Source organism: Hypanus sabinus, chromosome 6 (assembly GCF_030144855.1).
Source record: "Hypanus sabinus isolate sHypSab1 chromosome 6, sHypSab1.hap1, whole genome shotgun sequence".
Taxonomy (NCBI): domain Eukaryota; kingdom Metazoa; phylum Chordata; class Chondrichthyes; order Myliobatiformes; family Dasyatidae; genus Hypanus; species Hypanus sabinus.
Genome location: NC_082711.1, coordinates 16,207,360 through 16,223,814, shown reverse-complemented (window position 1 = coordinate 16,223,814; position 16,455 = coordinate 16,207,360). Strand labels below are relative to the sequence as shown.

The following is a 16,455-nucleotide window of genomic DNA, read 5'->3' as shown; positions in this document are numbered from 1 at the left end:
GCCAAGACCCTTCACTAGGGTTGGAAACAAAATGATGAGGAGTCACAGTATGAAAGTGGGGGGAGAAAGTAGAACTACACCAAATCATCACTGGTGCAGCCAACTGGTGTTAGAAGTCACATAATTAGTTAAATGGAGATTTGGTTTTGGAGACCTGTGTGCAGTCAAGGCATTTCAATTGATTATAGTAAAAATACACCTGTATTTGGAAGGTCCAACTGCTGAAGAGTCAGCATCCTGGCAAAAACTACACTATGAAGACAAAAGAACACACCAAGCAACTCCATGAAAAGGCTATTGAACTGCAAACGTCAGTGAATTTGGAAGTCACTGAATATCCCTCGGAATACAGTTAAGTCAATCATCAAAAAATGAAAAGAATATAACAGCTGTAAATCAGCCTAGAGCAGGCTGTCCTCAAAAACTGAGTGACTGTGCAAGGAGGAGACTAGTGGGGAAGCTCGTCAAGAGACCCATGACAATTCTGGAGGAAGTACAAACTCAGTGGCTGAGATGGGAGACTGTGTTGTCCAGATGTTTTACCAGTCACAGTTTCACAGCAGAATGACAAAAAGAAAGCCACTGTTGAAAAAAACTCACATGAAATCTTGTCTAGAGTTTGCTAGAAGGCATATGAGAGACTCTGAAGTCAGTTGGAAGAAGATTCTATGGTCTGATGAAGTTAAAATTGAGGTTCTTGGCCATCAGACTAAATGTTACATTTGGCATATGCCAAACACAGCACACCGACAAAAAACACACTATCCCTACCATGAAGCATGGTGGTGGCTGCATCATGCTGTGGGGATGCTTCACTGCAGCAGGCCCTGGACGGTTTGTGAAGGTAGAGGGTAAAATAACTGCAGTGAAATACAGGGAGTTCCAGGAGGGACCCTGATATAGTCTGCAGGAGAACTGTGACTTGGAAAAGATTTGTTTTCCGGCAAGACAATGACCCCAAACATAAAGCCAAAGCTACATAGGAACGGCTTAAAAGCAACAAAATTAATGTCTTGAAGTGGCCAAGTCAGAGTCCAGACCTCAATTCAATTAAGAATTTGTGGCTGGACTTGAAAAGGCTGTTTACTCAGAATCTCCATGCAATTTGACAGAGTTTGAGCAGTTTTGTAAAAAAGAATGGAGAAAAATTGCAGTGTCCGGATGTGCAAAGCTGATAGAGACCAATCCACAGTCTCAAGACTGTAACTGTCAAAGGTACATCTACTAAATACTGACTTGAAGGGGGTTAATTCTTAAGCAATCAATTATTTTGTTTTATATCTGTAATTAATTTAGATCATGTTGTAAAGACCTGTTTTCACTTTGATACAAAAGGTTCTTTTTCTGTTGATCAGTGTCAAAAAAAAAAACCAAATTAAACTGACAGTGATTTAATGTTGTAAAACAATAAAACATGAAAACTTCCGGTGGGGGGGGGGGTGAAGACATTTTATAAGTATTGTATATAAATTTGTCAAAGATTTTGATCACATGCCAAATCTGCCCAAACCTCTCAGATAGTAGAGGTGTTTCTGTGCCTTCCTTGTATTGGCAGATACTGGTGCCAAGCTGTGTCGGCACTTGCCCTTCTCTTGGACTTCAGCAGTGATGTGGAGAGGGGGAACCTGCTGCATGGGCAACAGCCGGTTCTTCAAATCTTCCTGCCCAGGCTCACATCTTGGAGAGGACACAGTCCACCAAAGGCACAAATTCATGATCCCTGGGATCGACGGCTGCCTACTAACTACATGCTAGACCGAGTACAGATCCACTGAAATAATAACAAGAAGGAATTTAAAGTTGCTGACTCTCTTCAACTCTGATCCCTTGAGGGGTACTGGCTCATGGACCTTGGGTTTCTTCCTCCTGTATTCAATAATCAACTCTTTGGTTTTTGCTGACATTGATTAACAGATCATTGTGGTAGCACTATTCAGCCAGATTCTCAATCTCTCTCCTATATGCTGATTTGTTATCATCTTTGATTTGGCTCACATCAGAGAACTTAAATATGGCAGTGGAGTTGTACTTAGTCTCACAGTCATAAGTATAAAGTGAGTAGAGCTGGGGGCTAAACACAGTCTTGTGGTACAACTGTGCTGATTTAGACTGTGGAGGAGATGTTGTTGCCAATCCGAACTGACTGAGGTCTTCAAGTGAGGAAATTGAGGATCCATTTGCACAAGGTACTGAGACCTAGGTCTTGGAGCTTATTGATTAGTTTTGAGTGGGTGATATCATTGAATACGTTGCTGTAGTTAATGAAGAGCATCCTGATATACGCATCTTCACTGTCCAGATGTTCCAGAGATGAATGGAGAGCCAATGAAACAGGCATCTTCTGTTGATTGTTGTAGGCAAATTGGATAAGATGCAAGTCATTCCTCCAGGCAGCAGTTGATGTGGTTCATCACCAACTTCTTAAAAGCACTTCATCACAATACATCTAAGTGCAACTGGATGACAGTCATTGAGGCAGGTTACCACATTCTTCTTTTGAAGCCTGCTTGAAGCAGGTGGGTACCTCAGATTGTTGAAGCAAGAATTTAAAGATATCAGTGGACACACCAGTCAGACGAATAGCACAGGTCTTCAATATTCGGCCAGATACTCTGAGTGGGCCGGATACTTTATGTAGGTTCACTTTCCTGAAGGATGCTTTCACGTCAGCCCCAGAAACTGAAATTACAGGGTCATCAGGATCTGTGGGCGTTCATGAAGGTACCTCTATGTTTTGACAGTCCAAGTGAGCATGAAAGGCATTGTCACATGTGTCACTTGATTTTGTTTTGCAGGAGGTGATAGCATTCAAGCCCTGCCCCAGCTGTCGAGCATCCTTCAGTGATTCAAGTTTAATCCAGAATTGTCACTTTGCATGTGAGATGGTTTTCTAGATGTCGTACCTGGACTGTTTTTATTTTACTTTGTCGCCAGACCTGAAAACTGCTGATTCGACCCTCAGCAGAATGTGGATCACATTGTTCATCCAAGGCTTCTGGTTGTGGAAGACTGAATGATTTTGTGGCAACACACTCGTCTGACTATTTTTATAAAGTCTGTGACAATCGTGGCGTACTTGTTCAGATCCTCTGATGAGTCTACCGACTCGAAGCAATCCCACAGCTGCTCCTCTGCCTCCCATTGTTGTTCTTTCTGGAGCCTTGTTCTTTAGCCTCTGCCTCTATGCAGGTCAGAGGGCTGATAAATTAAGTAGCGAACTTGCATTTTCCCATTTGAACTTTGTAACCCAATGGCTTCAGCTTAGACCTGCATTCAGTCTTTCATAAACAGCATGCAGCAATAAGTGCAGATGGCCGTAAAGTATGATTTAACCATTGTCTGTTCTATGATTAAAAATATCTTGCACCTGGTCACGTACATTTGCTTGTTCATCAGTATAAAAATATGCTGAAATAGTTCTGTAACTCAGTGCCTTGCATATTTCTGCAGGCTCTCCATGATATCATGCTGAATAAAGGTATCACCAGTTAAAGTCTGGTCTCCAGAATAATTTTTCTTCAACAATGTGTAAGAATATAACTTTGTTTATGGAGTTGCAGCTTAAACTACGTTTACAGTAATATTTAGCACATTTTAGTCCTTCAGCCAAATTCTGTGGAACATAAAACAGTTTTAAATTTGAGTGCATGTCTTAGTAGATGCTATTCACAATTGTTATGGAAGTTTCTTTCTACATTAGCTTTTTTAAAGTAATTAAATTGGATCAACCTAAATTTTAATACAGATATCAGGCTTCCAGTGTCAACAATTATCTGATTTTTGCTTGTATTACTGTTCTACACTCACCTTGGGTGATCTTTGCAGAGACCATTTGTGTGATCTGAGATGTTAATTTTTGTAGGAATTCTTCTGTTCCAACATCTGCTAGTGATAAATGTGGCATGGCTGTTGTTGCAGCAACTTGTTTACTGATTTCTTCTGTCAGAATTTCTCTCCGCTCTGTAATACAATAAAAGAAATTCAGAAAGGTAGTGTGGAAGAAAATTCTGAATAAAAGGTTAAAATATCTGAGTTGTAACACTCTGCAACTTCCTTTAATTAGTAATATGCCTAATGCTAGCCTTGGTGTCTAACACAGCTGCCTAAACAAGATGAAGACAGTGAAGGTAATAAATTGTAGGGAGTACTCTATGGGCTGTCGAATCTCTAACAATTCGAGGTATCCTGGTTTTCCTTCACCTGTCAAGTACTAACACGTAAAACAAGTTGTACCTTTGTACTTAAAGACTTACTAGATCTAAGGATATAGTGAACTTCCTATAATATCATAAATAAAGACTGACCCTTTGGCCTTGGGTTCTCAGCATGCTTACAATAATCTACCTTAGTTTCAAGGATGTGTAACAACCTTTCTCTGTGTGTATATTTTTAATCATAGAATAGACAAGTGGCAAACAAGACAGGCTGTCTGGCATTATTGTGTGATGCAATAAGGCACACAGGATTGATCTTTTTTTTGACCGATGCAGTTGGTCCTCTGCGTGCAGGTATAAAAAGGCCATGACCATTGTTCTTTGGAACACTTGGCAATCACACTATTAGTGAGTCATTCTTCCCTTATTCATGAATAAAGGTATCCTCTAGTTATTTCGAAGTCTGTGTCCAATTTATTTGTGACCAACTTTAATTGAATTTCCTTATCAAATTAATTTCCCTAACACGTAGAAAATCATTTAAAAATATATAAAAAAGAAATCTACATTTTGAAATTTAAGGTGTTATTAATATCTTGTGAAGGGTATGATTCACGCTTCACAAATTCTCAATTTAGGTTGATTTCAAAATATTTGTAAATGGGCAAAAAATAACCACTGGTTCACAGGATCAGAACTGATTTTGCTTGACTGTTTACACTACAAAATTCCAAAAGAGCAAGCTTTAATGTTTTAACAAGTTTTTATACATTTCAAAAATGTACAAAAGTACTCACTTTTCTCCAATGCTTTGTGATCAGGTTCTTGTCTACGTCAAATAGAGCCATAAATGTAATTGCCCCATAGTCGAAAAGAAACAAAAGAAAACATAGTGAGGGATTAAAAACAATATTCATGACTATTTCCTAAATTTGTTTTAATCTTTAAATCTAAGCATTACTTTTATCTTGATTCAGGATGCAGCCATAAAGCAAACAAGCATTTATTTACCCATCAATTTTAGTCTTTTACATTGCTACATTGCAAATCCAAAAATAAGTTTTAGCAGTTTAATAAAACTAAGTTTCAAGGGCACTTTAGAGGCAAGATTATTGTGGTGATGGAGTCAAACACAGTGTAAATGAAAACCAAAATAAACCTGCCCCTGCTGGAATTCTGAAATAAAATGTGCTGGAAATCAAGCTTTGATGAAGATTATTAGCTTGAAACATTAACTCTGCTTGTCTTTCCATGGTTGCTGCCTGACTTGAAGAATATTTCCAACATTTCTAAACAATTAATATTTTCAAGTTAATTTAAATGTATTACACAGGCTTTTGACCTGCATTGTGCTGTAGGTTTTCTATGTTTTTTCTATGTTTTCTATGAATATATCTGTGGGATGAGCTTCTGACAGACCAAGTCAAGGAACTGGAGTTGCAGATTGATGGACTCAGCATCTTCTGGGTGACTAAGAGGATAATATATATGACTTTTATTGAGATGGTCATACCCAAGGTACAGGGTTCAGATAGATCGTAACCATCAGAGGAGTAAGTCTGGAGGCAGTCAGTGCAGAGTTTCCCTGTGGTCATTCCTCAAATATAAAAGAAGTATGCCTCTTAAGATACTGTTGAAGGGGATTTTTTTTTTTAAAGAGGCTAGCTGCATTAGTCAGACCTCTGGCATTGTAACTGGCTCTGAGGCTCAGTGAGAAGGTATAGTCAGACAGGGCAGTTGTTAATGAGAGGGACAGAACTGAGATTCTGTGACTACAGAAGAGACTCCAGGATGATGTAGTGCTTCCCAGGTCAAGAGTGTCTCTGAGCAACTGGATAAAATTCTTCAGAGGAGGGTGATGGCCAGTGGAATGAAAATAGTACGTTATGTAAGGAATTAAAATATAAAACCTTGAGGGTAGTGATCTCTATATTATTCCTGGAGCATGTGCTAGCAAGTCCAGGAATTGAAAGGCAGGCCAGCATTTATCTGCTGGTGAAAGATACAGAGATTTAGGTTCCTCCAAAACTGGGATCATTTCTAAGGTAGAGGTGAACTGTACAAGAGAGATGGGTTGTACTTGAACCAGAGGGGCCACAAATATCCTCATGGAGAAACTTACTTTTGTCACCAGGAAGGGTTTAAACTAGATTGACAAAGGGGTAGTTTCAGAAAATGAAGTCAGTGAGAGGACAGGGGTAAGTGTAGTAACCAAAATCTGTAACCCCAGCAATCAGGATGATATTGATTTACCCAAAATTATGTTGTGCCAATTTAATATTTAAATCCTCTTGTAAGCAAAGCATTGGCAATTGTGCTATCTCATACTTATTTGGAGCCTTATAACTACTAAAAGACAAATATAAATATGAAATAGTATTAATTAGCAATGTGACCATTAAATTGACATTCAACAAGAGTTGGCAAAACATTTAAATGATTTGTGCCCCAAAAAGAAGCCCTATAAACCCTGAACTTTCCTTTACCTGGATGCATACTAAACTTATGCAACTCCAAAATTCTGATACAGAACACTGTTACTTAATAGCTTCCTTTTTTTCTGTCAGTCTTCCTACGAGACTCAACTTTAGAAAAAGCTAATGTATATAAACTACTAATTAAAAATCCGTATTTTCTGACTTTGCCCTCATCATTTCACCAGAAACTTGAGCAGACAATGCATAGCAGTCAGGAAGGAAAAACAATTTAAATTCAGTGTTTGAGTAAAAAAAACAAAATGCTGGAGGAATTCAGTGGGTCAGATAGCAATTCTGGAGGGAAATGCCTGTTCACTTCCCTCCATGGATGCTGCTCAACTCTGTTCCAGAAGTATTTTACTTTTTGCTCCAGAATCAAGCATTTCCAGAGATTTGTGCCTACTTTGATTTGAAAACGTGGGCTACAATGTCTACGATGCACAAGCTCCTTCTGTCCTTCCCTGAAGCTGCAGGCAATTATTATGTCTCACCCTCATGTTACATTTTCCTGCCATCTTGATAATACAACAAAAGTTAGGCTGCAAGCTGGGATGTACTTGATGAGATCAGTAACACACAAAATTATTAAGGAAACTACGACTTTAAATTAAGCAATTAAGGTGATGAGAAAATTTAAGAACAATATCCTATTACGTGAGTTTACCCATTTAGGAATGTTTCCATTAAAGCTTCTTTCACATCTGGGGCTTCTTCTATTACAACTTCAATGTCTTACATAAAAAAAACAGAAACATTGTAAATTAGTTAAGTACATAACTTCGTTGAAGTAACAACTAATTTGTCTCTGCAGTTTACACATTGAACCAATTAAATCTTATGCCCTTAAATCTAAAGATGCTTTTAAAAGAAATTTCATATAAATTGTTACATATTTGTCCCAGATGAAATAATGCCATGTACTGTATACTGCAGTAAATTAACTAGGAGTGTGATTTTACAGGCCATACATGCATCTAAGATCATTTACAAGTCTTGAATTTATGATTGCATTCTTGTTTATTTCAGATATGAAAACAATTAAAATACAAATCGGAAAAAAGAAAGTTCTATTTTAAGTTTTAAAATTTCGGTTATTAGTTGGTCATGCAGTATGAATAGAGGATCCCATCGTCAGAGGAGCAGACAGGAGATTCCGTGGATGCGAAAAAACACAGATGCTATTTTGCGTCCCAGGTGCCAGGGTCAGGGATGTCTCAGATCAGGTTCATAGCATTCTAAAGGGAGAGTACGAGTAGCCAGAAGTCATGCTACACATTAGTACCAGTGACATAGGTAGGAAAAGGGACAAGGTCCTGAGAGAGAATATAGTGAGTTAAGTAGAAAGCTAAAAAGTAGGACCTCCAGGGTAGTAATCTCTGGAATGCACCCATTGCCACGCACCCCTTCGGGTAAGAGTAGGATGATTTAGCATTTGAATGCTTGGCTGAGGAATTAGTATTTCAGATTTCTGAATCATATAACCATATAACAATTACAGCATGGAAACAGGCCATCTCAGCCCTTCTAGTTTGTGCCGAACGCTTACTCTCACAATCATTGGGATCATTGGGACCTCTTCTGGGTAAGTAATGACCTGTACAAAAATGATGGGTTACTCCTGAACCCGAGGAGTCTAATATCCTTGCGGGCAGATTTGTTAGAATTATTGGGAGGGTCTGAACTAATTTGGCAGGGGGGTGGGAACCGGAGTGGTGGGAAAGTTGGTATACAAGTCGATGCAGTGTGTAGTGAGACTGTGACAACATAAGAACATAAGAAGTAGGAGCAGGAGTCGGCCATCTGGCCCATCGAGCCTGCCCCGCCGTTCAATAAGATCATAGCTGATCTGGCCATGGACTCATCTCCACTTATCTGCCTTTTCCCCATAATCCTTAATTCCCCAACTATGCAAAAATCAATCCAACCTTGTCTTAAATATATTTACTGAGATAACCTCCAGTGCTTCATTGTGCAGAGAATTCCACAGATTCACCACCCTCTGGGAAAAGCAGTTCCTCCTCATCTCCATCCTAAATCTACTTCCCTGAATCTTGAGGCTAGGCCCCCTAGTTCTAGTCTCACCTACTGGTGAAAATAACATTCCTGCCTCTATCTCATCTATCCCTTTCATCATTTTACATGTTTCTATTAGATCTCCTCTCATTCTTCTGAATTCCAGCAAGTACAGTCCCAGGCGACTCAATCTTTCCTCATATTCTAACCCCCTCACCTCTGGAACCAACCTGGTAAACCTCCTCTGCACCGCCTCCAAAGCCAGTATATCCTTCCTCAAGTAAGGAAACCAGAAATGAATGTAGTGCTCCAGATGCAGCCTCACCAGTACCCTGTACAGTTGCAGCATAACCACCCTGCTCTTAAATTCAATCCCTCTAGTGATGAAGGCCAGCACTCCATTTGCCTTCTTGATAGCCTGCTGCACCTGCAAACCAACCTTTTGTGATTCATGCACAAGCACTCCCAAGTCCCTCTGCACAGCAGCATGCTGCAATGTTTTTTACCATTTAAATAATAATCTGCTCTTTCATGTTTTCTTCCAAAGTGGATGACCTCACATTTACCAACATTGTACCCCATCTGACAGACCCCTTACCACTCACTCAACCTATCTATATCTCTCTGCAGACTCTCTGTATCTTCTGCACAATTTGCTTTTCTATTCAATTTAGTATTATCAGCAAACTTAGAGACACTATACTTGGGTCCCCTCTTCCAGATCATTAATGTCTATCGTGAACAGTTACAGGCCCAGCACCGACCCCTGTGGCACACCACTCACCACTGATTGTCAACCAGAGTAACACACATGTATCCCAACTCTCTGCATCCCTAGCTTATAGATAAGTCTTTTAGGTGGCACCTTATCAAATGCCTTCTGTTCCACGCTATCCATTGTGCTCATTATATCCTCAAAGAACTCCAGTAAGTTTGTCAAACAGGACCTGCTTTTGCTGAATCCATGCTGCGTCTGCCTCATCGATCGGTTTCTTTCGAGATGCCTCGCTATTTCTTCTTTAATAATAGCTTCAAGCATTTTCCTAACTACAGATGTTAAACTAACTGGCTTATATTTATCTGTCTTTTGCCTACATCCTTCTTTGAACAGTGGCATAATATTCGCCATCTTCCAATCCGCTAGGATCTCCCCAGAGTCCAATGAATTTTGGTGAATTATCACTAAAGGCTCCACTATAACTTCTGCCATTTTTTTCCATTCCCTGGGATGCATTCCACTAAGACCAGGGGACTTATCTGTCTTTAGGCCCACAAGTTTTCTCAGCACTACCTCTTTAGCGATAGCTGTTGTATTACATCTATAACATCTCTCTTAGGCATTTTAGACGTGTCCTCTACCGTGAAGACTGATACAAACTAGTCACTCAACGTCTCTGCCATTTCCTCATTATCCAATATCAACTTCCCCTTCTCATCCTCCAAGGGACCTACATTCACATTAGCCTCCCTTTTCCACTTCATATAATTATATAATGTATCCATTTTTATGTATTGTGAATCTTTATTTTCATGATCTATTTTTGCTTTCTTTATCACTCACTCAGTGTTTCTTGGTTGCTTTTTAAAGTTTTCCCAATCTTCCATTACTCTTGGCAACTTTATACACATGAGCTTTTAGTCTGATGGCTTCTTTTATTTCCTTAGTCATCCAAGGCTGTTCTCTCCCCCCCCCCCTTACCGCCCTTGCTTTTAACTAGAAAATACTTCTGTTAAGCACCTTAAAAAATCTCTTTGAAAGTCTTTTACTGTTCCTCAAACTTCCCACCATATACCCTTGTGTTCCCAATCTACACTGGCCAAATTCTCCCTCGTACCATTGTAGTCTCTATTGTTTAGGCATAACACACTGGTCTTAGATTGAACTATTGCACCATTTGTATGAGAAACTCAGTCATACTGTGATCACTCTTTCCAAGAGGATCCCTAACTACAAGATCACTAACTTTACCTGTCTCATTGCACAGAACCACATCTAAGATAGCGTGTTCCCCTGTAGGTTCAGTGACATGATGCTCCCAAAAACCATCATGGATGCATTTGATGAAGTCCTCCTCAAGACTGTCTCAACCAAACTGATTCACCCAACCTATGTGCAAGTTAAAGTCACTCACGATAACTGCTATTCCATTCTTACATGCCTCAGATATTTCTCTGTTTATTGCCGATAGACAACTCCCACCAGTGATTTTTTCCCCCTTTACTATCCCTAATCTTTACCCAGATGGATTCAGCATTCTGCTCCTTAGATCTTATATCGTCTCCATCACCCTGATCTCATCTTTAATTAACAGCGCTACCCCATCTCTCTTATCTTCCTGCCTATCCTTCTGTGTTACCTGATATCCTTGAATATTTAATTCCCAATCCTCTCCATCCTGCAATCACATTTCTGAAATGGCCACTAAATCATACCCCTTTGTACTGATTTGTGCCACAAGTTCACTGATCTTGTTTCGAATACTACAGGCATTCAAGTAAAGTGCCCTTACGCTCATGGTGTTTTTAAAATCTTGTAATCTTTTTCTCTTTTACACTTGATTTTTCTTTACTCCACTCTTACTTTTCTCTTTATCTTTTACTTTTATCTTCATCCATACTTCTTTTTTTACTTTATCCATACTTCTTCAATCTGTTGAACCTTACTATTTAGTTTAAAGCCCTATCCATAACCCTAGTTATGTGATTTGCTAGGATCCAGGTCCCATCATGGTTCAGGTGAAGCCCAACCCATTGGAACAGCTCCCTCCTTCCCCAATTTCCCATGTATTCAAATCCACAATTCTTGAGCCACACATTTAACTCTCTAACCTTCTTGACCAAATGCCAATTTGAATGCAGCTCAGGTAGTAATCTGGAGATTACCACCTTTTTTGTTCTGCTTTTTAATTTAGTCCTTAGCTTCTCAAATTCCCTCAGCATTACTTCTTTCCTCGTTCTACCTATGTTTTGGTATCCACATGGACCACGACAACTGGATCTTTCCCCTCCCACTGCAAAACCCTCAGAAGGTCAGATAAGGTGTCCCGAACCCAGGTACCAGGCAGGCAACACAGCCTTCGGGACGCTCTACCCTCATGACAGAGAACTCTGTCTATTCCCAACTATACTATCCCCAATTACCACTACATTTCTTTCTCTCCCCTCTCTTGAATGGCTCCCTGCCACAGTTAGGTTGCTTATCCTTCCTGCAGTCCCCACTCTCATCAACACAGGAGCAAGAATCTCAGACCTGTGTGGAAGGACAGGCAAATAATTGGGAAAAATTGCAGTTAGTGGGATGAGTTGATGTGCAATGTGGGGGCAAAAATCAAAAAAGGTGATGAAAACAGGTCTGAATGTACTACATTTGAACGCACACAGTACATGAAATGAGGTAGCTTATCTTGTAGTACAGTTAGTCACAGGGAGAGGGCAGGAGAATGGGGTTGAGAAGGATAATAAATCAGCCATGAAGACATGTTGAAGCAGACCCAAATGGCCTAATTCTGCTCCAACATCTTACGGACTTAAGTGATTAGCAGGTATAATGTTGTGGACACCATGGCTGAAAGGAGATCATAGTTGGTTGCTTAACATCCAAGGATATACAATGTATTGAAAAGATAGCCAGGTAGGCAAAGAGAGTGGGGGCTTTGTTGGCAAAAAATTAAATCAAATCCTTAGAAAGGGGCAACATAGGATCAGAAGATGCAGAATCCCTGTGAATAGAGTTATGAAATTGCAAGGGTAAAAATGTCCCTGATGGGAGTTGTATACAGGCCTCTGAACAATATACAAATTACAATGGGAGATAGAAAAGCCATGTAAAAAGGGCAATATTGCAATAATCATGGGGAATGTTAATAATCTGGTAGATTGGGAAAATCAGATTGTTGCTAGATCCCAAGAGAGGGAACTTGTAGAATACCTACAAGGTGGCTTTTTAGAACAGCTAGGGGGAAGACAATTTTGGATTGCATGTTGTGTAATGTATACAGTGTTAGTGTTTGGACAATATCCTCCTACATTTCCCCTCTTCATTGCTTGTACATTGTGACAGACATTAAACAAAGAGTTTCACTCCCTTTTGTGTAAGAAATGCAATAAATAAAAATACCAAATTTGATTAGGAAACTTAAGGTAAAGGAACCCTTCACAGCCAGTGATCACAATATGATAGAATTCACATTGCAGTTTGAGAAGGAGAAGATAAACTCAGCTGTAAGCGTATTGCAGTGGAGTAAAGGGAACTGCAGAGGCATGAGAGAGGAGCTGGTCAAAGTTGATTGGAAGGGGACACTATCAGGGATGACAGCAAAACAGCAATAGCTGGGGTTTCTGGGGGCAATTTGCAAGGCGCAGGATAGATAAACCCCAAAGATGAAAAATATTCTAAAGGGAGGATGAAGCAACCATGGCTAACAAGGGAAGTCAAAGACAGCATAAAAGCAAAAGAGAGGGCATATAATACAGCAAAAATTAAGGGAAGTTAGAGGATTGGTAAGTTTTTAAAAACCATCAGAAGCTAACTAAAATCCTAAGGAGAGAAAGGATGAAACATGAAGGTAAGCTAGCCAATAAAAGAGGATACCAGAAGTTTTTTCAAATATATAAAGAGTAAAAGAGACGTGAAAATGGATATCAGACCACTGGAAAAGGACACTGGAGATGTACGTGGCAAAGGGCAAACAAAGAAATGATGGAGATACTTAATAAGTATTTTGTGTCAAGTCTTCATTGTGGAACACACAGCAGTATGCCAGATATTCAAGTGTGTCAACAGGCAGAAGGGGCTGAAAGGTCGAAAGGTAGATAGTTTACCTGGAACAGATGGACTATACCACAGGATTCTGAAAGAGGTAGCTGAAGGGCTTATGGAGGCATTAATAATAATCTTTCAAGATCTTCAAAGAATCACTAGATTCTGGAATGATTCTAGAGTGCTGGAAAATTGTAAATGGCACTCTACTCTTTAAGAAGGGAGGAAAGTAGAAAAGAAATAATAGGCTCCAAACAGCCCAAACAAGTGAGGCAACTCTTCACCTTTGAACCTGCTGGGGTCATCTACTGTGTCCAGTGCAGCCTCCTCTACATTGGTGAAATCTCCCCTGCTGCCAAATCTCTGCTCCTATCAGATTTCTTCCTCTCCAGCCCTCTAATTTTCCTATCTACCTGGCTTCACCTATCACCTTCTAGATATCCCCCTCCCCACCCCCCAGCTCTTTATTCTGGCATCTTGTCCCTTCCTTTACAGTCCTGAAGAAGGTCTCGATCTGAAATTTCACTTGTTCATTTCCATAGATGCTGCCTGACCTGCTGAGTTCTTCCAGGGTTGTGTGTGTTGTTACAGGCTAGTTAACCTGATTTTGGTGGTTTGGAAGATGTTGGAGTCCATTAAAGATGAGGTTTTGGGGTACAGTACTTGGAGGCACATGATAAAATAAGCCAAAGTCAGCACAATTTCCTTAATAGGATTTTTTTAAAAGAATTTTTTAAAACGTTTTTTTAAACGACGAGATAGAAAGCTGAGAAGCAGGATCTCCAGGATAGTAATTTCTGGATGGCTGCCTGTGCCTTGCACCAGTGAGGGTACAAACAGGATGATCTGGCAGATTAATGCCTGGCTGAGAAGCTGGTGCAGGGGGCAAGGTTTCAGGTGCTTGGATTGTTGGGATCTCTTCTGGGGAAGGTATGACCTGTTCAAAAGTGACCGGTTGCACCTAAACCTAAGAAGGACCCTGATGGCAGTTATGTACAGGTATAACACCCTGGGAAAGGTTTCACTGCTAATGTAATGGTTTTTCTGTAGCACCAGTGTTTGGGTTATGGCTAGAGATTACAGGGGCTTTGGAATGTGTGCTGCCCAGTTGTGTATTTTTCTTGTGTGCCTGAGACCAAGGTGATCTGGGTTTTTTTTTTCCCTCGGCAGAAGATGGGGAGAGAAGATGCCTGGAAGGAGAGGTCATAGACACTAGAAAGGAGTGGACTTGGAGTGAAGCCGGAAGTCGAAAAAGCCCGGGGAAATCGATGGAGGACCAGCGGAAGGAAAACCACCCACATTAAACTGTTTCCTTAAAATAGGCTCTTCTTTTTGCTTTACTTTACTCACCCTTTAGTCAAATTAAGAATTATAAAGCTAAATCGTTTAATTACATATGGTGTACTGTTATTTCATGGTAGTGATCTGTAACAGGTTAACACATCACACAGCATCCACACAAACAGGAGGTTTTGCACCTCAACCTCATATGCTTGGTGGGGCCAGAAATTGTTCCCTAGACTGACACAGCCCACAGAACCTGAGGGTTACACAGGCCTTCCAATAGTATATTACAATGGGATATGGAAAAGGTGTGTCAAAAGGGCAATGTTATGATAGTCATGGGAGATATCAAAATGCAGGTCAATTGGGAAAATCAGGTTGGAAATGGATCTGAGTTTGTTGAATGCCTGCAAGATGGCTTTTTAGTGCAGATGGTCGTTGAGCTGACTAGAGGATCAGCTATACTGGATTGGGTGGGGGCAATTAGGGAACTTAAGGTAAAAGAATCCTAAGGAGGCAGTGATCACAATATAATTGAGTTCAACTTGAAATTTGACAGGAAGAAAGGAAAGTCTGACATAGCATTATTTCAGTGGAGTAAAGGATATTACAGTGGTATGAGAGAGGAGTTGGCCAAAGTAAAATGGAAGGAATTGCTGGAAGGTATGACAGCAGAGCATCAATGGCGTGAGTTTCTGGGGAAAAACAAGGAAGTTGCAGGATAGATGTATTGCAAAAACAAAGAAATACTCAAATGGCAAAATAATACAACTGTGACTGACAAGGTAAGTCAAAACTAATGTAAAAGCAGAAGAGAGAGCATACAACAACACAAAAATTAGTGGTAAGACAGAGGATTGGGAAGCTTTTAAAAACCTACAGACAGCAACTAAAAGAATTATTAGGAGGAAAAAGCAAGCTAGCAAACAATATCAAAGTGGATAGTAAAACCTTTCTGAAGTATGTAAAAAAATAAGAGAGAGGACAATGGATACAGAACAGAGAAATAATAATGGGGGACAAGGAGCTGGCAGTTGAACTAAATGAGTACCTTGCATCAGTCTTCATTGTGAAGATCACTAGCAGTGTGCCAGATGTTGAAAGGTGAACTCATTTTAATTGAATTGAATTGAATTGGCTTTATTTGGGTGTGAGGGTAAAGAAGTGAATCCAGTTACTATTACAATAGAGAAAGTGTTCAAAAAGCTGAAAGACCTAAGGGTACATAAGTCACCTGGACCAGATGAACTGCATCCAAGGGTTCTGAAAAAGGTAGTGGTAGAGATTGTGCGGGCATTAATAATGACCGTTCAAAAAAATCATTGGACTCTGGCACAGTTCCAGAAGACTGGAAATTGCAAATGTCGCTCCACTCTTCCTCCTTTCTTAGAGGCAACAGAAAGGAAATTATAGAACAGTTAGCCTGACCTCAGTGATTGAGAAGGTGTTGGAGTCAATTGTTAAGGATGAGGTTATGGAGCACTTGGTGACACAGGACAAAGTAGTACAAAGTCAGCATTGTTTCCTTAAGGATAAATCTTGCCTGATGAACCTGTAGATATTCTTTGAGGAGATTTCAAGTAGGAAAGAAAAAGGGGATGCAGTGGATGCTATATATTTGGACTTATAGAAGACCCTGGACAAGGTGACACACATAAGGTTGCTTACCAAGTTAAGTGCCAATAGTATTAAAGGAATGGTTGACTGGTAGGAGGCAGGATCCTTTTCCGGTTGGCTGCCAGTGATAAATGGTGTTGCGCAGAGGTTG

General features: G+C 40.0%; 1 protein-coding gene across 1 annotated transcript in view; it reads right to left on the bottom strand.

Annotated features, from left to right (window-relative positions):
- Positions 1-16,455, bottom strand: part of obscnb (obscurin, cytoskeletal calmodulin and titin-interacting RhoGEF b) — a 533,110-nt gene that overhangs the window by 154,478 nt on the left and 362,177 nt on the right. The window contains 3 exon segments of the mRNA XM_059971780.1: positions 3,808-3,960; positions 4,952-4,983; positions 7,296-7,353. Coding sequence (XP_059827763.1) covers positions 3,808-3,960; positions 4,952-4,983; positions 7,296-7,353 — 243 coding nt within the window.